Consider the following 24,728-nt stretch of genomic DNA (forward strand, 5'->3'; position numbering starts at 1 on the left):
AATAATATTAAATAACCGACAGATGCTCCGAGCACTGCCACTATGACCTGAGGATCACTGGTACTAACATCGGGTCATACTGCCAGCCATCTACATCCAGAGTCTGAGAAAGCACAATTTAGCTTGCTCTCTCCGGGTGGATAGATGACTCTTTCTCTCCCACAGCACTTCAGTGTGATGCTGGCCAGTACAGGTGTTTGCTAAACAATGCATCAGAGCTGGGTACCTGCCACTTTCCTCTATAAAATAACTGCCCTGTTTAGACCATATAATTTTAATAACAGGGGTGATTTCTTCATAAATGTAACAGTATACAATGGAAATAGAGAACAGGGTAAACTGCTTGCAAAAACGTGACCTGTAAAGGTTCTCAGGGGCTCACAGTCAGTCCACACATTTGTTCTATTCCAGTTACTGAAATCTGATCCAGTTAATCAACAACCTATATCCTGCTCATGTGAGAGAACTGTTGGAATACAACAAACATGTCTCACCACCTGCATTGTTCGAACTGCAAAGTTTGGCACATTCATCACTGTGACTCGATGGTTCTATATACATACTAGGGATGTAACGGTTCAGATGTTACAGTTCAGTGCATGCAGTCATACAGAGAATACATGGTAGATTATGTGGTAAGATTAATGAACATAATGTGGAACCAAATTTCACAAGTTCAACTCAGAACACTTACCAACATGTCATAATGAGCTTATTTCAGGCTGATTGGCATCTGACTATGGCAAGTGCAAATGATCCACTGGAGCTAGAAGACCCCACCTTCTTTCAAATCAGCATAGGTGTTTTATGTCCCTTCATTGGGGGGATTGGGTTTAAGCTTTGAATGATTAAATATAGCGGCGAAATGAAATGAAACACTCCTCAAATTATTTTTTTATTCTTGATTAAATTAGTCATTTTTTTTGTAGCCATTTGTGACCTATTGCCTTTTTTCTGCTCTCATCCTCCCTAAAGCCCAGAAAAGCATGATCTATGAGGGAGTTCATTGTTTACTGATTAAAACACAACAGGCTGACCACACTGAACCAAACTGTGTCCAAACTGTGGTGTGAATGGACCTGTGACTTCTGTGTACCGTTACATCCTCAAATAAGTACTACTGCTTTGCACATAGGGCTGGACGATATGTTAAAAATACTGTATATTGATACTGAAAGACATTTTTCTCGATACGCAATATTTATCATGATACATGTAATCACAGACTAAATACATAAACTCTAAATTTTTATAAACTACTATACATATGCTCTCCTGTACTGAGTACAGTGCTGCTCTTTATTTAATTAAACCAGTCTAATTACACTGTTTGTAATGAAACCTGCAGCTGATCAGTGTTTATTAAGCATGAACAGTATCCTCAATATGCTTAGAAAAGCATATTGTGTATCGCAATAACAATATTTATATATTGTAGTATATATACAATACAGTAAAATATTGTCATATTGCCCAGCTCTATTTGCACACCTTTTGTGAGCCTTATCCAAACATGACTTGTCATATCTTATGATGTTTTCTCTTGGGTAGGGTCTGAGTGTCCTGGTTCTGAGAACCAATACAAATGTGGACCGATGGTGTTCAAGAATGTGACATCAGTTGCATCGTTTGCCATTGCTGAAGATGTTGATCCGTCGTTTATGTTGCCATGCACTGCACCGGACAAAGTCCTGATGTCCAGCCTTCCTTTCAGTACTGGAGGTCTTGAGCCGTCGCACCAAAATGTCGGGGAGTTGAAGAATGTGTTTGATAACCTCTTTTGGACTGCAGATGATTATGTGCAGTCGGTGAAACAAACTAAGAGCAATACCAGTGAGGAGAATGTACAACCTTCAGAAACAGCCACAAGAAATGCAGCAAACTGTGATTTAGACATAGTGAATACAGTTATACACACTGACAGTGACCATCAACAGAAACCATCTCCTGAAGGTGTTTCTCAGAGGGATTCAGAAGTTCTCCAAGAGGACTACTCTAGTAAAATACACCAGGAATTGTTCAGACAAACATCAGACGTTGTTAATGCCACCAGTTCTGATGGTGGGATGGATTTAAATGAGATGAGACTCCCAAGATGTCTTTCACCTCTTGCATTAAAAGAGGTAAAGACCAATAGTTTTAGCCAGAAATGTACAGAACTGGCATGTATGTCTTCATCACTTTCTACATCATCTTTCAGCTTGGAAACAGATTCAAAGCACCTGATTTCTTCTCCCCAAACAGAATTACTTCCTAGCAAAACTGTCCAACAGAACCCATGTACTCATCCACTTATAAACCTGAAAACCGCGTCCTTGCCTAGTCACAGTTCGCGCAATTTAAGGTCAAGCCAAGGTTGCATCAGAGGGGTCAAAAAAGGCAGACATGAACAGGTAATGACACAAAGCCAGAGTCTTGAAAAACAGGTGTTTGGAGAGGCAAAGGACAGTGAATTCACCAGGCAGACAGATGGGTCCGAAGTTAAGAGCATATCTACCAAAAGGTACAGCGTTGATGCTACAGTTGATGAGCCAAATAGGAAAAAACCTAAGATGCTGGATTTTGACACAAATGGAGTTGAGAAAATGGCAGTTTGTACAAGTGGAGAAGCTGTTCAAGGCATCAGTACTGCAGAACAGAGTGATTACCCTTGCGCTAAGAAAACGTATTGGCTCAGGGCTGGCAAGACGGTCAAAAGTGAGTCAACAGATCAAAAGTCCAAGAAGAAGTTAACACACGTCCAGACAAACCAGTCTTGCAAAAGTAAAGCTCAAGATGAATGCACAGAAAACGTGGGGGAAAAAAAATCTGCCATGGTAAAGCGTGGACGTGGAAGGCCTTCTACAAAAGAAAAACACACAACAGGGTTGCAACCCAGCAAATCTGGGCACCAAGAGTTGCAGAGGACAGAAAACAAGGTAAACCGTGAGCGTGAAGAAAATAAGGCTCAAGAAACTAAAATAATTTCTAAAGCAGTTTCTGATGTGAGCTTGAAAACGGAGGAACAGAAGCAGCCCAGCAGGCATCCTAGTCAAGCTATAAGAAAAAGTACTGTAGATCAGGTTTTCCACCAGACCATTTTTAGTGTTGGAAGCACCGTTACTCAGTGTTTACCATCCATTGATGAGAAGCTGCGCTCAAGTTCGATGAACACTGAGATTGCTCAGAAAACTGAAAGAAAAAGGGGCACTGGTCCACCACTGCCTCATATCCTCACGAAGTTCAGAAAGCTCATAGACCAAGATTACATGAGAGGAAGAAAGTTGATTGGTGGAAAAGAAAAGAAAGTTTCAACAAAAAATGGTGAAACGGAGGAGGTGGCCAAGACAGCAGAGGAAGTTATGGACAAAAGTAAAGACAGAAACATGGACTCAAAAAACAACAGTGAGCACTTGGGAACATCCAAAACTACAAATGGATGCTTGGTTGATAGAAACTCAGAAAGAGAAGTTGGTAGAAATGAAATGGATAAAATAGAAGAAGCTGGTAGTTCTTCCATTCATCAGGATCTGAACGCTAATATTGGTTCTGATTTGCATATCGTTCCATCGGCAGGGAATTATGGTAGTAACTCTGAGCTAAAAAGTAACCCTCAAAGTGAAACAGCTAAAACATGTCTTGACTTAGAGGAGACCTCAGACAGGACTGAAGATATCCATCTAAACGAATGTGAGAACACACACATAGTTTGTCAAGAAGTTAACCAGGTTTGCGAAAAGCAGCAAGTGAAAGAGAACTTAGGAATGGGAGCAGTCTGTGTGACGGAAATCCCTAAAAAGAATAAAGAACATGGAGCTGAAAGAAGCGATGTTGATGTAGAAATGATGGAACAGTGTGCTCTGGTTGCAGCAGGTCATGGAGATGAGGCAGCTACTTCTTCCTGCAAGACTGGCAAGGAGGAAAGCCAACCTAGTGTCAAAATGAGTAAAGAAGAGTCTGTTGCTCATGAGGCGGAACTAAGGAGACCACTGTGCCTAAGGACTGAAGTTCAAAATATCTCATCAAATGAAGGTAACATTACTAAGTGAATTTTGACTGCATATTAAGGACCCTGCTGATGTATTTTTATTTTATTTAATAAGACACACAATTTGGTGGTTGAGATGTGGAGGCCATTCTGGGAGGCTTGATGTGAAATGGTGGGTTGTAGAGAAGCTTACAGATACAGATTTCTTTACAGTTGTGATGGAAACCATGGGTTGCAAAGCCTTTTTATTTACTATTTATTTACTATACTAGTGAACCCAAATTTGTGTTTTGAGTTATCTGAGCCCTACATGCCTCTCTGCCATAAATATATTTTTTAAGATAATGTTTTAGGCAAAATATTTTTTACAATTTCACTTAATACCTGTCTGTGATCTAGCTTTTAATGTGATGAAACTATTGCATAGGTTCTGCATGGTTCCTATTGCCACCATGGAATGGATCCAACTCTAAGGTTTCTCTAGAACAGAGCATTTCACATCAAACCACTCTGAATGATCTAGTTTACATCTTAGCTTTTCATCAAGTGAAAAGTCTTAGACCATGTTTTCTGATCAGATGGGATTAGACATGGTAGCACCACATTCATTTCACCACTGACTGCTGACAGCTGTAGCATGTTTTGTACTCTGTGCCAGTTTCCATTGGGCTCTTTCATGGCTGACCACAGAGCTACTCATAAGTAGTTGTTTGTGTATATAAATGTGTATGTGAATGCCCTATCTGAAAACCATCAGCTGCAGCATATACACTTGAAAGGAGATGCTTTACGTATGTCCTGTCTATTATGGCTTGTCCATAAGAGACCCATGGAAAGTAGCATAGGGTACAAGTGTGTATGAAGTTCATGAGGACAGGAAGTGTATCATTTACTATGTATATTGTATAGAACTATTCAAAACTAATATTTTAAGGTTTTAATAAGGCACTGTGTTGTAACATTGACCATGCCCTACTCTTGAAGTCATGTTTGAGGAATGCAGTCCTAGTGAGATATGATTGTTTGTCGTTTTATCTTTAGTGGAACACATCACATACCTCGTAGATATGAGACGGGAAATGACTTCCTATTTTCACAAAGCCATTGTCAAACTCTTGGCTCACTGAAGTTTATGGACACCAAATCTTATCAAACATCAGAAGAGAAGAAACGTCCAACAGATTTGTTGATAATGCTGTTGCTATGTTTCAGTGGAGAGTAATCTTAGTACAAGACCGTTTCTCCAACTTTCCTGTGCTTTCTCCAGCTTATTCTTGGATGTCATTGTCTGTTGTGGTTGTAGGAGAGATATTGTTATTTTTTTTTTGTTTTAATTTATGTATTTATTTTACAGCTTTATTGCATACAGATCCACCCGCACTCACAGCCAAGGAAGCACTTTCTGTTCAACTTGGAGAGAAGCCTAAGCAGACTTATCTGAGCACTTTTAACACTGTGGATTCCACAACACTCTTAGTTGACTGTGGAGTGAACATTGAGACCAAGGACCGGGAGTGTGATGCAGAAGAAGAAAAAGACGACGACGAAGAGGAGAAAGAGGAGGAGGTAGTTGTGGATGACCTCTCGAGCTCTCCTGGTATTTTGCCATATTCTTCAGCAAATCGAGAAAGCATGACTGTTCTGACGGATGAGGAAGAGGAATCGGAGGAAGATGAGGAAGATGTTGACGTGACTGGAGAGGACACAAACTGAACTCTTATTGATGTATGTAAGCATCAAGCATCTTGAGTCTCTCCTATTGAGCCTAAAACAAATTTAATTTCAGTTAATCTGTTTGTTGAAAACCCAGTGGTAAGTCATTTTTTTGCTGTTGTATTGTTCGGTTATTGCGTTGTTTTGTGACTCTGCATATTTAATTTTTTATTTTTGTGAAGTTAAAAGTTGGCAAATGTTTGTTTGGATTAGTTAATGCTAAGATTTGTGTTCCTGAGCTATAAAGCACTGTCATTTTCTACAGTGCTTTGTTCTTCGTTTTTCGTTTTATTATGCTGTTAAGAACAGCCTACATAATGTTTGAGAAAGCTGACAAAATTATTTAATATTAAATATGCTATATATATATATATATATATATATATATATATATATATATAAACATTACTTATGTTTTATATTTAAAACCAAATAAAGTAAACCTGATCCACAATAATGACCCCAGTCGGCTCGGAGTAGACATTACAGTGAAACAGAGGGAGCCATGTTGACACCGGAAGGAGTGTGAGAGCTGGGCGGCCCCACGTGTGCTGGTCTCCGGCTCTGAAGGTTAAACGTTGCTGTTGGTTCTCTGTTGATCGGAGCCCGGAGACGAGACACAGCCGAGATGGACCCCATGAAAGCACAGCAGCTGGCGGCGGAGCTTGAAGTGGAAATGATGGCAGACATGTATAACCGGTAATATTAAAAGCGACCAACTAGCTTAGCCTGCTTTGTTAGCAGGGGGTTAGCCGTTAGACTTGGCTCCTGCGTCCAAGCTCAGCCTCATGAGCTACTGCTTTTCTTAGGTATTCTATTAAGGCTAGTCTTTTAAGAGATTTCCTTTTTTTATCTTGTTGATTTGCAGACATGCACAGGTTCAACCGTAAATCGTTGTAATAAGTGATCTGCTGCTGTTTAAGTCCTTTGCTGGACCAAGCCAATTTACACTGCTCATTCAGTCTGTTTAAACTGCCACGATCATCACGATTACAGGACATGTGCTCCTTACAGACACTGCTTTTTCTTTAGGGACCACCAGTCAAGCGACTTCAGTTAGGCTAATCTTGTTACTGGGTAGGGACTATAAGACTCCTTAGAGCTTCTGCCAGCTTGAATGAACTACAACCACTTATTTATTTATTTATTTTTATCAAATAATTTGACAAGATTTAACTAATAGCAAAACTAATATAGAGAGTAATAATTTTCGTGGAGTTGCTTTCCAATTGTCTGTGTGCAGCCTAAATGTCCCTAACAGTATCAAGGTCAGTGACCTCCTCCTCCTGCTCCTCCTCCTCCTCCTGCTCCTCCTTCTGTGGGGCCACCTTCCAAGACATGCAACAGGGTTTCTCCAAGGGTCAGGTCATCCGTGAAACACCATTCTCTACATCAGGGGTTATCAGTTGTGGTCCTGAAGGGTTAGTGGGTGATTTCTCAGCTCAGACCAATCTGGTTTAAGGCATTAGTAAGTTAGCATGTTTAGCTGATGTGTTTGAGCAGGGAGACTGGGGTTCGATGCCCGGTCTGGGTGACTGTGCTGCGCTACACCAATAAGAGTCCTTGGACAAGACTCCTAACATTACGTTGGCCCACCTCTGTAATACGAGTAACCTTGTAAGTCGCTCTGGGTGCTGTAAATGTAAAATGTAATGTAGAAATCACTAAAGTGTTTGAGATTCATGCCCTCCATGAGAGGAATCGTTTATCCCTGCTTTACATGTGTTGTACTGCAAAATCCTAACCTTTTATAGGTTGGTGTTCAGAGTATCTCAAAACAGGACAGAACAGCTACAGGGCAGATTCAGGAGCAGATTCACTTTCACTGTGTGATCAAAATGCACTAGGCCTGCTACAGCAGGCCTGGAAAAGAGCAATTAAGAAGGTGGAGTCTTAAGTACTTGCATACAGGCTGAGTTTGACCGCAGACCTGGGGATTATTGGACAGTAGTTTAACTGTGGAGTGGAGCATGTTCAATAGGAGAAGAGCTGAGGGACATTCCTATTGGACCGTAATCGATTTCAGTTATCTGTCTAATTAGAAATTCGTCTGTAAAATATAATCTGGATCATAATGGGCCACCTGCAGTGCTGCAAGGGTAGTTATATATATATATATATATATATATATATATATATAATGACAGTCTTTTGAATGCATCATATGTCCTCATGTCCACTTTAGATTTCTGTGGTTTAAAAGTGCTGCTAGGTTATCACTCTGGCCGTAGAGGGTCACATGACTTTAATAATAGTGTAATGATGGTAATCTGTGATTCTTGTTGCTTATTTACATAAATGAATGAGCTTCGTCAGAGTACATTTCTAGCACATGTGAATGTGTCACAGGAATTGGAAAATGTATTATATCAAGAAATTGAGATTTTTACAATACATGTGTATTACAGTATTTTAACACAGGAAAAAAATGCACTAGTGCCAGCACTGAGACGCTTGGTGCACTGATGGTATACAACTTGGCTGTGCTGTGTTTGGTTAAACAGGATTAATAATACTTAAATAGTCTTAAATAGTATTATCGTTATCAAATAGTGTCAGTATGCTATTATTATACTCTATGTATCATGCAATTGGGCAGTGTTCAGGTACTGACAACACGGCCAGCTCCTGCTTCCTCTGTACTGCTTCATTTCCAGTGCTTCAGAGGGATCTGTTGGGTGTTCTGCCCCCTAACTCTTTTATGTGCCTCAGATCTGCAGACAGACTGGTTTACAGTCTATATCCATTAGACAAGTTATTGTTTCTTGTGGTATTTTATATACTGTTAGTAATTAAGTAAATTATTGATTACATTAAGTAATTCTTAGTTGATGAAAGGTTGGTTCTATGCAGTTGTGAAAAATGTGTAAGCATTTTTTCCCCTCTTCCTGTTGCAGTATGACCAATGCCTGTCACAGAAAGTGCGTCCCCCCTCACTACAAGGAAGCAGAACTGTCGAAAGGCGAGGCGGTGTGCCTGGATCGCTGTGTAGCCAAGTACCTGGACTTGCATGAGAGACTGGGCCGCAAACTCACAGAGTTGTCGGTACAAGATGAGGAGATAATGAAGAAAGCGACTGCAGGGTCTGGATAAACCCCATGTGGACTCTTACAGAGCAACCTAGGGCCTGGGATAAACTGGGAAGAGGGCCTGCAGGAACACTGGGTTATTAAGGATGTGCAAATGAATAAGTAGAGTATGTTTATGGATATGAGAAGACTTTCCACTTCACCTCATCAGTATTGAATTAGTCTGTCTGCAGAGTTTGGAGGGGTGGTGGAGGTTGAAATATGTTCTATATATTTGAGTTGTTAAATGGAGCCCAGTGATTATGAACATGCTGAGTTACAAGGAATTGTGATCATTGCTGGTTTACATGCTCATCCTTTAGGTTTTGGGCTTTGTCTCTAAGCCCAGATGTATGTGGACCAGGTTCTGTATGAGTGATGCATGTTTTTTTATGTTGATTGTCAGCTTAACTTTTTTTTTTTTTTCTTTTTATATTTTGTTCACTCAATGTGCAAACTGACAAACTACAACATACGTGCAAAGTTTTACTGTATTCATGTCATTTTGGAATACCTTTGTTCAACTTAATTAAATCTGTTCTGTATTCATTATTTTGTGTGTGTGTGTATATAAATAATACATACTATACTATATCGATACCTTAATATATACATGTATTTTTTCATGTGAAATGTTAACCTGGTTCCAGCTAACCTGCAATGCTCTGAAATGGCCATGCTTTCTTTTCATGGCTTTAACTTGACTAATACAGGTTCCAGTAGCTTTCCAGTCCCTTGGATGTGATGTTGATCCAGAGGTAAATTGTACTTGGATCAAAGTACTTTAATGGGATTTGTACCTTGTGTTTGGAGATTATAATGCGTTTTTATTATACCTATGTATATTTCTGAAGAAAAGACCAGTCTTTTTATACATGTTTATTATTTTATTTAATTCTGTTCTATAGGTGTAGCACCTGGACTGTTACTGTTCCTCACACTTTCTCACTTAGCACTATTATAGACCTAAAGGCTTTCGGAAAAGAACATCTTACAAGTAAAAGCACGGTCATGAAGAGTCATTCCTGAGTAATCATAGTTTAATAACAGAGACCTAATTAAGAACACCATGTTTGAGTCATACAAATGATAACCTTAATCTAAAGTAATACAGGAAAATGTGTGAAAATTATCATTTTAATATTTCACAGAAATTACACATAACTGCTACTTGTATTTAAGGGCTTGTGCATCAGTACAATGCCATTTTATAAAATATACTGATCTAAGCTATTCCAAAATGCTCAGAAATTGTTATTCACTTCTTATAGGTCTGTTTTTTTCTATGTTGGTGGCTTTTAAATAATGTCTTCACTCAAGATTTTCACCCATTCTCACAAGTATGACATGAAGGTGTGAAAAGCTTGAGTGAAAAGACAGAATACACCAAATATGTAATATAAGCACATACAAGCAATACAAGCTATAATCCATATTTATATACATGGTTTTAAATAATACATCCGACTGCACAACTATGTGTCCACCAGTGTTCTGTAAGTACCCCTCTCATATTGAGGGCTGCCTTGCAGCGCTTTGTCATATAATAAGATAAGATAATCCTTTATTAGTCTTGCAGTGCAGGAAATAATAATAATAATAATGTTCTAAATTAGGATGTAAATGAACAGCTTCAATGAAATCTTCACTTCTGTCAACAGACCCCCTATAGTGGCTGGATTTTTCTTCTGCACACATTTTCCTAAATCAGTTCCACAAGCTCTCAGTGGTGTTTGAATGTGGTGATTGTGTTGTCCATGGCATCACCTGAACTTCTTCACTCCTCAGCCCTCTCCAACTTTTTTGTGGTCATCAAACAACACACGACGGATACTTCACACACATCCAAACAGCTGCTAAATACCAGTGTATGACATCTGTTTTTAATCTGCAGTGCATTATAATAATAATATACAGAACAGACCACCTATCCAATGTCCTCTGAACTGAGAAGAAGACCCTATTCAGTACCCAGGCCCAGTGTATAATGGACACCTATTCTATTCTCTATTTACTATATAGTATTAGTTTTAAGAGCCCAGGCTTTCAGGTTGTCTTTTAACAGCTATTTTCACTTCTACTTGAGTCATTATGTACCTGTAGGTGCTGTCTTAGACCACTGCCTCATCTGGCTGTTGTTCCCAGGATAGAGGGACACTGTAGCTTTAACTGCTCTCCAGAACAGGGAAGTGAAAGGCAGCCACTTTCTCTTCCTCTTCACATGTTTAATTCTGGTCTCTTCTCAGTGTTGATCAGAGCTTAAACAGCTCAGTATTAGCAGGCTTTCTCCACCTCACAGCAGCCAAAGCCTCAGTGCATGAAGTCCTTCAGCGGCTCTCCGCTTGCGTAAAGTCTCGGTTGTTTGGCTACTGGATCCCAGTGCAGGTGAGTAACGTAGTGTTTGGGATATGTGCGTGTAATGTTGAGTGTAGGTGGTTTTCCACTTCAGATCCACATAGGGACCAAAGAAATATGCAAGTGAACAAAAATCAGACACCAATACTTACTAATACAATTTGTTTATGTTTTTTTTTTTTTCGTCTAAACATGTAATACAACTATAATTTTGGTCATAATCTTAAAATGTTTATGGATTTGCTTTCATAAAGTGTATTTGTAGTCGTGTCTACATGTGCATGTTACTATTTACGTTCCCACGTTCATGTAAACGCCATGTAAACCACATGTTGCCTGTTAATTAAACATTTACTCATTCATATTCAGGTATTGACTATAATCATTTAATTGCATTCAAAATCAAATAATGTATGTACTTCTTACGCGTTTGACTTATTAATAGATCAGAAATTCTGATTATGTGTCGTGATCCTTGTTTCTGTGCTTTCACCGCCAGATGGCAGCAGTGATAGCAGAGGATAACGTATACCGTGAGGCAGAGCTGCAGGCTGCGCCCCCTGCTGACGGACCTGAGGAACCGCAGCCTGTAGGGGCAGACGGTAACATTCAGGGGCAGGTAGGTCCACAGCCAGGGCTATTTTAGCAACAGACTATAGACTAATGAACTAATATTTACCCTATCTGGGATTAAACTGAATACATATGTGTATAACATGATAGGCAGTTACTAGAATGTGTTTTTAGGCAACTGTAGCCCACCACCGCATTGACGAAATCCAGGACGAGGCTTAAATTCCAGAGTGTTGCAATAGATGACTTTTAGGTAGTTAATGATTATAGGCCTAGTTAATGATCATAGGTATTTCCCTATATAACACTCGTCCAGGCTTCTGCGTTGGTCAAGATACTGGTTCTGGTACTTCAATGGCTCTTTTTCTACATCAGGTTGAGGAGTTTCTGGGACCACACCCTGACTACGATGAAGAAGAGGAGGAAAGGAAGTACTATAGGAGGAAGAGGCTGGGCGTGGTTAAGAATGTGGTCGGGGCAAGCTTTGGGGGCATGATCATCTACAGTGTTTACATGGGTGAGTTTTTCCTTACCAGTTTAGATATCAGCACACATTTGTTACAGCTGCTGCATGACCGCTCCTAGATCATATATCACCATGTCAAAGATACTACATGTGAAATATAGTGCACAAGAAATGATAAACTATGATTATTATATTATGATTATGAATATGTTGCACACCTCTGCAGTACAACAGTTTTGGTGGTTTGGTGACTTTTTGTCAATCATTTGTAAATGGTTCTGATCAGATGAGGATGGGTCGGGTCCCCCTTTAGAGTCTTGGTTCCTCCCAAGGTTTCTTCCTCCAGCTTTGAGGGAGTTTTTCCTTGCCACTGTCGCCGTTGGCTCCTCACTTAGGTTTTTAGATTTTTCATGTCTTTTATGTTATTGATTTTTTTTCTGTCTTTTACTAATTACTGGTTCTGTAAAGCTGCTTTGTGACAACAACAGTTTTAAAAATCACTACACAAATAAATTTGATTTAATTTGATCAACAGATGAAGCACATATCACATGTGCTTCATTCTGTTTAGCGTTGAGTATATAAGTATATATGCAGTGACCTTTATGCAGCACTATTGTGGTTATTATGGTCTGCACTGATGTACTTCTGACATGCGCTGTGTTTTGTAGGTCTTCTGCAGATGCAGTTGATCCTGCACAATGATGAAACCTACAGAGAGGTGAAGTACGGCAGTCTGGGCCTGAAAGACATCGACAATAAGATGTTGATGGGCATCAACGTCACTCCTATTGTAGGACTGCTCTATACACCAATACTCATACGGTACTTTGTTCTCTATCTCTCGCTATCTCTTTCTCTCTGTATGTAGTCATGTCCGTAAATATTTAAACAGTGACACAAGTCTTGATGAAGCCATCTGGAGCCATCTGGATGTTATTGATGTGTAGACTTTCAGCTTTAGTTCAGGGGTTTTAATGAGAGGTTTGCAGTCACCATTTACATTTACATTTATGGCATTTAGCAGACGCTCTTATCCAGAGCGACTTACAAAGTGCTTTGCTATTTACCCAAGAAAAGCCTTAGCTAGTTAGAATAGACTAATAATACAAAAGATACCTCCAAGCTTAGACATTACTAAACACAATACAATAAGGCGACCATAGAACTATTCGTCCAAGTACTCTCTGAAGAGGTGGGTCTTCAGTCTGCGTTTGAAGACAGCGAGCGACTCGGCCGTTCGGACACCCAGGGGCAGCTCGTTCCACCACTTTGGTGCCAGGACAGAAAAAAGCCTGGACGCTTGTCTTTCTTACGAATTACAGCCATGTTTTCACAGGCTCAAAGGTGATCAGACAGTGCACTGATAAGCAGTTTTATAGCCAGGTGAGATCTCGTCCCTCATTATTTTGTGAAAAATGTGGAGTTGATCCCAAAGTATTGAATATGCTTTTGGTAGCCATTCATGGGAGATCTCAATATGGGGTCCAAAGTGGAGGCCATAAATAAGCAAAACAAAAAAAAAACAACTTTGGTACAATTTGGTACATTCTTAAAAAAATTCCTTCACAACAAGCCAATACCAATTTTGAGGAGAACACCCTCAAAAACACTATCACCATAAAAATAATTTATGTGTGTGTATATTATATATAACACATCATCTGGCAAACATGGTGGATGCACTGTTATTACATGGACTTCATATGTAGGAGCAGCCGGATGAATTCTGATGTATGTAGAGATACACTGTCTGCTCAGATTCAGTCAAATGCTGTAAAATGTATAGGATGGTGCTTCACAAGACTAATGTGACAAATGATGTGACAGATAATGACCCAAAACATACCGTGAAAGCCACCCAAGAGCTTCTTAAGGCAAAGATATGGAAGCCCCCCCCCCCACACACACACATACAAACCAGCAAGGAGAGGTAACTGTTGCAGACTTCAGGCAAGCATTTGAAAGCAACTAATTTGCAAATATTAAAACATTAAAATATTACTGCTTATATTTAAAAATATGTTCATCTATTACTTTTGAGCCCTGAAAATGGAGGGATTGTGTAAAAATGCTGTATTCCCTAAAAATATATGTATATTTGCACATATGAAATTTTAGTATTTGATCAGTCATTCTGCACATATGCATATCTCACCTTTCCACCTCTTGAACCTCAGCTTTTTAAGATGCTTCTTCACGTCTTCCAGATCTCTCACTCCTCATGGTGCAGTTGGAACTGTGATAACGAGGCTGTGCTGCTTCAGTTTCATTATCGCCTTTGATTGTGTTGAATATTCATGGATATTTTAATTCTTACATCCTCTTAAAAGAGTCATTTCTGTCTCTAGATGGAACAGCAGGTCCAATTAGCACTTTTAATTCTCAAGGTACTTTAACTCAAATTTTAGAGGTACAAGTAATGATGATAGCAGCTACATTTTGTCCACCTTGCCTTGTTTGTTTCTTACCGTTTTCCTTTTTTCATGCTTTTATTATTGACAACTGAGTGACGGAAAATAAAATTCCTGTTTGTAAAAAATGTAAACAAATGTCTTTTAGGTTTTTGGGCACTAAATGGATGATGTTCCTTGCTTCTGGAATCTACGCTCTCTTTGTCTCAACCAATTACTGGGAGCGCTATTATACATTGGTACCATCAGCAGTGGCCATTGGTGTTGCCATAGTTCCACTGTGGGCCTCAATGGGGAGCTACATCACAAGGTAAAGTGATTGGAGGCGAATTACAGGATACATTGTACTGGGTCAGCTCTTAAAAAAATGAAGTGGTGCTTTTTACCTCATTTCCCTAAATGTAGTCAGTGTGGTTTGAGGCATTCTGTTTGTACACGGCTAAGTTTTGCCCTTGATCTACACGTCTGTTGTAGCAAACATTACTTCTTCTTCTAAGTCTTGTAGCTCCAGTGCAAAACTCCAGACACTGAACATGTCTAAGCTGATCGACTTGATTTAAGGGAGCCTAACCTAACACACCTTGCTTTAGTATTTAGCTGCTTTGAAAGATCTTGATCAGCTGGATTAGGTGTGTATTGCTTTATTCTGGGGCTGGCATTAAGCCCTGCAGCACTGGCTTCAAGCCCTGGGCTGTGAAGTGCTTTCCCTGCTCCAAACACACCTTCATTCACATTAATCAAATCACTTCAACTCCAACTCAGTTCCACTTATATATGCAGTTTGGGCACCAAACTGATGAAGTTAACAAATCCTCTTCACTTCCGTACATTGTTGAGGGAGAATTATTGATTTTGCTTAATTTAATATACAATATTACGTTTTTCCATGATATCATATCCATCAGATAAATAGAATATATTATATATATTCTATTTAAATTAATATGTAACTAGAATATATATAATATATCCCTCACAGAGGAGTAACAAACAATAACAAAAGTGCAGGTGTAGGGTAGAGTATACTTACTTGTGTTTCTTTTGTGTATGACATGATGTGGTGTACTGCAGGATGGCTCAGCAGTATTATGAATATGTGAACTATAAGGAAGAGCATGTGCAAGAGCAGAAGAGATTGCCAAAGGGAGCCTGCCATCAATATGTCATCATTTTCCAATCAGTCTTCTATATCTTCTTCCATGTGAGTGCAAATGTGTGTTTTGTGTGTATTTGTGTCCTGGGGAGGTTGGATTTGTGTAGGAATTAACTCAGGATGCATTGTCAGAACAATAACTAGTACTGCTAACATGTTGATACATACTGTAATTGTGAAATTACAATACAGTACAGTGGCTTGCACAATCACTATATTTAAATTCCATTGAGAAGTTGAGGGACTATATCGAGAAATGTGTAGAGAAGACAAAAGAAAGCTCTTCCTATGTATCCTGTGTTTATAATGCATTATAAATGTGTTGTATGGCGTACAGTGACAGGTAGGAATTTGTGTAATTAAACAATTATATATTATTATTATTATTATAATATATTGTAGTTACAGCAACATGCATATAACATATCATATAGGTGTATATGTTATATCCAAATGTTTGTGGACATCCCTCCTAATGGATGCATTCAGCTACTTTGAGTTGTGCCAATTGCTGATACAGATGTGCAAATGAACAAACACACATCTTGTTTAGTCCCTTTAGAGAAGCATTGCCATTAGAATATCACTCCCTGGAGAAGATCAACATGAACGTATTGGCACTATACTAAACTATATGAGGTCTGTGGACAGCACACTTCAGTTAATTTAGGTTTACATAGAAATACAGGGGGGCTTAGTGGTCTGTATGTACAATCATGATTTTTTGGTTTGTGTCAGGGATCATTACTAAAAAAAAAAAAAAAAAAAAAAAAAAAAATATATATATATATATATATATATATATATATATATATTTATTATTATTACCCATATTTCAAAAACTCAACTAACCTGCATAAATTTTTCTGAAATCACTTAATTTAGTTGGTTTACATGTGCTTGATTTATCAGAAACACGTCTTGAATATGGACTGGTCAGGATACCCACAGCTCACATTGCATACTAAGCCTTACTAAAAGCATTAGCAGTACTTTAGAGTCCATTAGTGCAGGAACAAGTCATAGATGACAAATGGTCAGTGAGTGCATGCAAACATATAGGTATTACGATGCCTTTTCTGATTACTCATATGTGCGTACGTGTGTCTTGTGCGTGCAGTTGAGTTTCGTATTCGCCGAGTTCCCTATGATCCTCTTCCTCAATGGATTCCTTAGTGACTACAACCACACTCTCTTCAACGTCAAGCAGTGTGGTAAATTTAACTCTAATCTTACTTCCTCTTTCTGCCTCACTGTTGCATTTTATGCTTCAGTATGATGATTTGAGTAATCCAGCATAATATGAGTAATGCTTTTTTGAATTATATGAGCTGACATGCATTTTATCTATTTTATTTTCTAACTCATCTATCATATCATTGTAATAAACTGCAATCAAAGCTTTATCCAGTACTGACAACATACTGATTTACTTACAGTCAGACGAAGGAGATGATGGCATTATCCTTACACTATTTGGACAAAAGTATTGAGACTTCTCACAGTCCCATTGAATTCCAGTGTGGTACTGTAATAGGATGCCACCATTTGCAACAAGTCAGTTGTTGAAATTTCTTCAATTCTAGATATTCCACGAATCAACTGTGAGTGGTATTATTGAAAAGTGAAGTATTTAGAAACCACAGCAACACAGACCAAGTAAAGTAACAGAAAGGAGTCGCCAAGTGCTGAGCTCAGAGCATAGTGCAGAAAAGTCTCCAACGCTCTGCTGACTCAATAACTGCAGAGCTCCAAACCTGCTGTTTGAAAGATCTGTTTTTAAAGGAGGACCAGCTCCATATAAATGCCAGTGGATTCATATTAATGCCTATGTATGTCATAAAAGCTGTGTCCCAATACGTTTGTCCATATAATTTAGCATTAGATAAAGGTGTCTTGTTGCTGTCAGAGACATATTGGATCCTTTTACTGTTTTGCTCTGTCTGTCCCTGTCACAGTAAAATTCCCAACAGCAACAACTATAATAATAATGATTGTATTTGAACGTATAATGATAATAGTGATAATTATAGAAATATAAAGATCAGTAATTATTGTTTTTCTTTATTTATTTCTCTGGCCTGTTCAGGTGCGGATGGGAGGGGGATTATTGATGGATTTAACAAGACTGTCCTGATACAGTTGCCTCGTTCCAAACTCCTCATTGCAGTAGAGAGTGTTCTTATGGGAGCTGCCTTCATCGGCATGATCATAGTAAGACAGCTTCTCCACTTCAGACACACACATAAGTAGCCTCAGCACCACTCTTGTAATGTTTTCAGATCAACTGAGGTCTAGACATAAGTCATAAGGAGTAGATCATCAGGACACAATGCCTCTGTTCATGTTGTTTGAACTTGGGGTGTGTCTTACATTCGTGTCAGCCCATAGAGAGCTCCAGTGTCTGCAGCTGCTGGTTTCATTCACACACCATGCTGTCTAACTTTCCTGGTTACACTTCCTCCATTGTTTCTGATAGTCAGGTGGTGGGGGTGACTCCGGCCAAATATAGCCCAAGTAGATGAGGCACTAGTAAAAGGCCTCTATATACTGAAAGGGAGTTCTTTTTCAGAATCCAAAAGGAACCCTTTTTAAATGTTATATAGATGTTTTGTGAAAGATTAGTACCTTTACTAAAGAACCTCTTTTTAAGAATGTAGGTAGGTGCTATAGGTAGCTTTTGGACCTTGGCTAAGGCTGCATGTTGCCTGTTGGAGTGGAATAGAATAGAATAGTGAAAGTGTAAAGTGGTGAGGAAGAAAAGCAGACTGAAGACTGAAAAGGCCCACACAAGTCACTGCTAGACACATGGTCCTGTAACTGAGAGGCCAATACCTTCTCTAAGACATTTGAAAGGAAAGGAAGACTTAAGAAAAGCCTGTCATTACTGAGAACAACTAGATCAAGTGAACATTTTTGAGAATTGGAGAGGCAACGTCAGTCGTCAGAGTAGGAAACTAGACCAGAAGCCATTAAAGTGCTTAGCATGCAGGAGATTACATTTAAGAGGACAGAGATACAGGCTTTAAAAATGGATAAAAACTGGTGCTGGATCAAGTGGGCAAGTGGAGGCGTTTGATTTCATGATTTCATGTGGATATGTAGGGGTAAAACAACGTAAGAGATGGGACGGGATGGGAGCAGATAATAGATGTTCAGGAGAATTTAAGAGAATGTCACTGCTCAGAATAGTTAAGTGGGACAGTGCAGACATTTAAAACAATGTGACTAATGTTGTCCCTCTGTCTTTCTTTTAGTTCTTGGCTGTATGTGGTGCTGCGTATCGGCCCACAGAGGAGATTGACCTGCGCAGCATTGGCTGGGGTAACATCTTCCAGATGCCCTTCAAACACCTGCGAGATTACCGCCTGCGTCTGCTCTGCCCTTTCTTCATCTACTCTGGCTTTGAGGTGCTCTTTGCTGTCCAAGGCCTGATTCTGGTGAGCAAAAGCACAACAAAAATAATGGGCTTTTATTCTGACCATCTTAAAGAGTGTATATGTTAATTTCAGGGCATGTCTATTGTGAGAATATGAGAAGGCCACATTTTTTGCTCTTGTATTATGTACGAAACTGGCACACATGCCTAAATGTGCAGTCAAAGCAGCAGTATGCGGGAATGAGTATTTCTTACTCCTGGGCCCACTCCTACAGTTAGGAGGTGGAATTTGTTAAGGACCTAAGTTTTTACATGCATTTTACAAGCTGAGAGATAAAGAACCGGCATCTAAAGTGAAAAATAATATTACATTATTTTACACAAATATGATTCCCCACTTTGCCATGGTTCCAGAGTGCAGTTAGGCATTAATTTTATTCATTTTTATTTCTTACTTTGAGGCTGCTTTAAGGTAAAAATGCTACATAATGCTGCTTTACGGCAGTGTACAAACACACAAAATGCCATTGCATTTTTAGGAGGATCTTGCAAAAATGGGTGGAGATAACAGAAGTGTGACACCTGATTGCCGTGGCTGATGTGAATTTACCTCTGTTTTTAAAACCAGGCATACATTTTCAGACACTATTGAGAGACTTCCTGTGTCTGCATTTTTCTTGGCATAGTTGTACAATGAGTTGGGCATACAGAACTGACACTGAATAAGCTGTTTAATATTTGGTCCAAATGAAATGATTGGAGGGTTTTTTACAGTTCTGTGGCCTCCACAGATTCCTTTTTTTGTTGTTTTTTTTATTATCAAAGCTTTTGATTTACTAATTGCTATCAGGATGTAAAGAGCATTTCATTACGTTTAACAAAAATGTTCTTCTATTTCACCTACTAACAGTATCCTGAAGTAAAACCCAAGGGTTTGCATTATCCATCCATTCAAGTATCTATCAGGCCTGAAATCCTTGAGTTGTGCAACCACAAAGCATTGGTCCAATTATCGAAAAGATCAGGGGTTTGACAGCTGGTGATGACACAAATTTGACTATTCTCACAAGTGCTTTAAGTTTTAAAGGACGCGTTTTCTGGACAAGCTGAGAGATATCGAATCTACATATAAAAGTAAAAGCGCTATGCCGTTCTCACAAGCACTGTCCTGACCACTTTACCAAAGTTACACAGTGCAGTTAGCAGCATGCCAAGCTTATTACAGGTCAGTAAAGCATCACAGTGATTTTGAAGTTGCTATTTTAAAGTACAAATGCTACGTAATGTAGCAGTGCAGTGTTAGCATGGGTGTTAACTGGAAATTACTAAACTGAAGGGCAAACAAAAAATAAATTAAATTAATAAAAATAAAAAACATGTTTTTCTCTGTCTCTTTCTCTCTCTTGCACACTCTTTCTCTTTCCCTCAGTCTTATGGTGTGTGTGCAGTGGGGATGGAGAAGCTGTGGTTGTTGGTGATGGTCTATGGGCTGTCGTCATCTGTGTGTTCATCCCTCTCCATGGCCTTCCTGCTCCAGCGTTTGCCCAGGCAGGTCATGCTCCTGGGTGGTGCGGCGGTTCACCTAGTCCTGCTAGTGGCTCTTATGTGCTGGTCTTCCCTCCCCAGACACCCCGAACAGCTGCCTCAGCTACTGGTGCTGGCTGCCCTCTGGGGCCTGGGCACTGCCCTCAACAAGACTGGACTGAGCAGTGAGTAGAACACACACACACACACACACACACACACACACAAACATACATACACATAATGCATAGCTGAAAAACCCTATTAAGTTCAGTGGTGCACTTTGCTGGTGGAATTAAGCTGCATTTTGCCATGTAATATCCATTACAGGTAGCATTTGAAGTCTTTCCCTTTCATCCCTTAGGGGTCATTCCTTTGTAGAGTGATGACCTTGACTTTGTTAGATGTGTACACAGTCACATAGTACACCAAACTGTTTCCACATCCAAATACATACATCTAAAAATAGTTTTGCATTCAATAGTGGGTTTTTTTTTGGTTATTTTAAGGCCATGTAAGCAGATAACCAGAGTGTACATTTGAAAGTGTGCATTTTTCTGTGCAGCACTGCTGGGAATGTTCTATGAGGACAAAGAACGGTTAGATTTTGTCTACACCATCTACCACTGGTGGCAGGCCATTGCCATCTTTATCGTCTACCTCTGGTCTACCTTGCCTATGAGGGTATGTGAGTGTGTGTGTAGGTTTTTACCTGTATGTTGGCTTGTTCAGTGCTGATTTGGACCTTGTATCACTGCACATTGCAAAGGTTTTACACTCATGCACATCATTTTTTATACTTGTTTAATGATGGAATGCCTTTTTTAGATGAAACATTTAGTTATTAATTAGTCATTTATTCTAAATTAGTACAAACATTTTTAAGAGAAATGTTTAAAGGGTGGGGATAAATCTGAGATTCTTATGTCCTCTTTCTCTCCCTGTTCTCCTTTCTTTTCCTCTTGTATATCTCTGGCCATATCTGCCCCACTTTAGGCCAAGCTAGCGATCCTGTTAGTTACTCTGCTGGTTTCAGGCTTCTGCTATTGGCAGATGGAGCGTCGCCTAGCCAAGAGAATTAATTTCAGGTTGCCACGGATTCCCCGTCCACGGCACAAGGTGAGTCAGCGACCCACCTGTTATTCAACACTGAGCTATTTGTGTGGTGTAGTGTGTAAATGCATTTCTTCTCACTCTCATTTTCTGAGCGAGAACATATGCCTGTTTCTCTTCTGAACACCACAGTATAATAAAAAATGACTTTAATAAGAAAGTGAAGATTAACGTTTATCTCAATTAGGTTTCTCGTAAAGGCAGAACTTAATTAACTTTCACTTTTAATGTACAAAAACAGGACATGGCTTTTTTAACATAGCAGATCGTTATGATGGTGCTTGAGGTGAATTCTGAAAGCATTTCCTCAGCAAATTAAATTTTTAATTGTTTGGAGGTCAGTGTACCTCATCATTAGTGATTTCCTCTGTGTGTTAGGTGTTAGTTGTTGCTCCTCAGGCAAGCATTAGGTAAGACTTATACTATTCACTGCCCCAGTCAGCTTCCTGTCTCAGTACCTTCCCCTCCCACACAGGTCAAAGGTTACCGCTACCTGGAGGAGGAGAACTCTGACGAGTCAGAGTCAGACAAGAGCGATGTGGAGGGCGAGGAAGAGGAGAACAGGGAGACTGAGGAAGAGCGGGAGGGGGATGCAGGCTCACAAGGTTCTGATTCCCCAGGCCGTGAGAAGGGTGGGGCCAGAGGTCGCCGACGGAGACGGGATGATGCTGCCTACGAACAGGCCGGAGAACAGGGGGATTACGTCCAAGCCATGTGAAGGAATAATGTCCTCTGACTATACAGGAGAAAGTGTTCTCAGTCAAGATATGAATGAACAAACCAGTAGGTGAATGAATGAGAGTGAGTGAGTGAGTGAGTGAGTGATATATGTTGGAATGAAAAGGTGCACGTATTAAAGAATGATGGAAGAGATGAATGAATTAACTAAATGGATTTACATGCATTAGAAAGAGAATGTGTTAATTAAGTGAATGAATGGATACATGAATAAATGTTTGAATGAATAGATGAATGAGTGAACAAATTAAAAGGTGAATGGGTAAATATATTTTTATTAACCCATTAAAAAAATACCCAAAAAGAGAATGTTCTTAGTTCACATATGTGTGAATGAATGTGTGAATGAATAACTCTGTGAATAAGTGAATTAAATGGATTGCTTTGCATTGAAAATAGGTGTATGAATGTGAATGAGTAAGTGAATAAATGTATGAATGAATTAATGAAACTAGTGCATGGGTGAATGAATGACTGAGTGAGTGCAATGGATTGAGGTGGATGCCGGAGTGGAGGGGATGTTTTCGTGGAGAACGTTTTTTGTTGTTTTTATTTTATCTTTTTTTTTTTAAAGGGGAAGTTTTTCGATGACTGATTTTGAAGAACAGTCACGCTGGCTTTGCCACATAAATAAAGTATGAAGTTGTTCTTATCTGCAGAGTAAAAGACCCTTAGGTACTCTACGAGAGAAAAGAAGAAGTTCTACAAGGTTTTCAGTGAAGTGAGAAGTGAAAAGTGGAAGTTGCTTGTACCTTATAAAGCCAGGTGGCCAGTGCCTATAGAAACAGGCCATACTGAAGTGCTGGTCAAGGTGATACACTGGAGGCTTTTTCTCTCGCTTCCTCTTTCTCACTAAATGTTGTTTCAGGCTTGTGCTTTCTTAATGGCGCATTTTAAGAAAGTCTCTGTCTCAGTTGTTTCAGTTTCTAGACATTTTGGATTTCTTTTCCTTCCATGCTCTGAAAAGTGCTATATGTCATGTGGGTTTGTGTTCGTCTGTCTTTTAAATAAACTTGTTTGTGTTTTGTAAAATAGTGTTTTTTCCTGGTTCATATTTTTCTTTGAGGGCCAGTGACACTGAAGCACATTTGGCCACTTGCTCACACTCCTTCCTACTCACTGAGATACACACTCAGTAAAACCACAGTTTGGAGGTAAATATGCATTTATTAGTCATTAATCATCCTCACTTCCAGCTGCTCATGCGCACACACACACACCCATCTGTCAGGTATGGCAGTTAAACGTCACCAAACGTCACTGTCATATGGCTGAAATGGACTGTCCAACTGTTTCACATTTTCAGGAGTGTTTAAACTGACCTCTGTGGCGACCCCTAGTGGGCCTCTAGAGCAGTGTCCACTTCAGGGAGTGGAGGGAGTGTTTATTTATTTAAGTTTGGAATCAATATTTTTAATAATATTAAACTTTTTTTTGTGGACACCATTGTTCTCAGTATGATGCAGGGACGTTATTAGCTATTATCTATGAGTAAAATATCTACCTATTAATATGACTATTGATTCCACTCTTTTGAATAGTAGTTTATGAGCCAGTCTGCTTCTTTCTGTGTGTGCATGTGTGTTTTCCTGGCAGAGTGAAAGGGTAGCTGGCATGCTGTATCCTAATGTGTTGTTACTGTGTTGTGTTTGTCTTACCAATGAAGGTGCTCAAAAGGGTTCTTTGCACGATGCCACAGAATCTTTTAATCAAGTGAATGTGCTTTCAGCCTGTAAAGGTTCCTCACACGTACAGATCTCAGTTTCGAACAAGTATTTATGAACCCAAAAGTGGTTCTTCTATGGCATTGCGTAAGAAACCCTTTATAGCAACATTTTTTATAAGAATGTAGATTGTGTTCTGCAGCATCTCCTAATCACCTTAGGCTGACTGTGAGCGTAAGCTCAGATTTATAAATATAGGTTTGAGGTCCCACAGCTTGATGATGATACAGATGATGCAGAATGGCTGTGTTTAGAGCTGCTGAAATTACAGCTGTAGTTAACAGTGCACATACGTCCATTCAGAAGTTTGGAATCAGAGTTTTTAACAATATAAAACAATTTCGGCAGCTCTTAAATGTATATAATGCTAGTATGCTAGGCCTGAGCACATTCACCAGTCAAATGAATAGGAGGCTAGAAAGCCATTAAAAATTCAATTAAATTTAGATGTACAAGGATATATGAACAGAGCGTTATATGACTCTAACATTACTAAAATCCATGTAGAATCATGAAGGTGTCCTAAAATGAATATCCATCT

At 39.3% G+C, this 24,728-nt stretch overlaps 2 protein-coding genes across 2 annotated transcripts; both read left to right on the plus strand.

The window, feature by feature from the left end:
• Positions 1-6,166: 6,166 nt before the first annotated feature.
• Positions 6,167-9,297, plus strand: timm10 (translocase of inner mitochondrial membrane 10 homolog (yeast)). The gene is made up of 2 exons (XM_072677069.1): positions 6,167-6,379; positions 8,578-9,297. The coding sequence occupies exons 1-2, from the start codon at positions 6,309-6,311 to the stop codon at positions 8,771-8,773; spliced, it is 267 nt and encodes an 88-aa protein (XP_072533170.1). The 5' UTR covers positions 6,167-6,308; the 3' UTR covers positions 8,774-9,297.
• Positions 9,298-10,938: 1,641 nt separating this feature from the next.
• On the plus strand, positions 10,939-23,495 carry unc93b1 (unc-93 homolog B1, TLR signaling regulator). The gene is made up of 13 exons (XM_072678444.1): positions 10,939-11,133; positions 11,603-11,722; positions 12,052-12,193; positions 12,814-12,967; positions 14,705-14,866; positions 15,628-15,757; positions 16,830-16,923; positions 17,799-17,923; positions 18,967-19,149; positions 20,518-20,797; positions 21,178-21,296; positions 21,609-21,731; positions 22,201-23,495. The coding sequence occupies exons 2-13, from the start codon at positions 11,603-11,605 to the stop codon at positions 22,441-22,443; spliced, it is 1,875 nt and encodes a 624-aa protein (XP_072534545.1). The 5' UTR covers positions 10,939-11,133; the 3' UTR covers positions 22,444-23,495.
• The last annotated feature ends 1,233 nt before the right edge of the window (positions 23,496-24,728 follow it).

This window comes from Salminus brasiliensis, chromosome 4 (genome assembly GCF_030463535.1).
Source record: "Salminus brasiliensis chromosome 4, fSalBra1.hap2, whole genome shotgun sequence".
NCBI lineage: Eukaryota > Metazoa > Chordata > Actinopteri > Characiformes > Bryconidae > Salminus > Salminus brasiliensis.

What these genes read in the sequence shown, in the direction of transcription:
- timm10 (XM_072677069.1), top strand. Translation starts at nt 6,309, where the DNA reads ATGGACCCCATGAAAGCACAGCAGCTGGCGGCGGAGCTTGAAGTGGAA. An exon ending in ATGGCAGACATGTATAACCG is followed by an intron (nt 6,380 to 8,577) that starts GTAATATTAAAA and finishes TTCCTGTTGCAG; the next exon opens with TATGACCAATGCCTGTCACA.
- unc93b1 (XM_072678444.1), top strand. Translation starts at nt 11,603, where the DNA reads ATGGCAGCAGTGATAGCAGAGGATAACGTATACCGTGAGGCAGAGCTG. An exon ending in ATGGGGAGCTACATCACAAG is followed by an intron (nt 14,867 to 15,627) that starts GTAAAGTGATTG and finishes GGTGTACTGCAG; the next exon opens with GATGGCTCAGCAGTATTATG. An exon ending in CTTCAACGTCAAGCAGTGTG is followed by an intron (nt 16,924 to 17,798) that starts GTAAATTTAACT and finishes TGGCCTGTTCAG; the next exon opens with GTGCGGATGGGAGGGGGATT.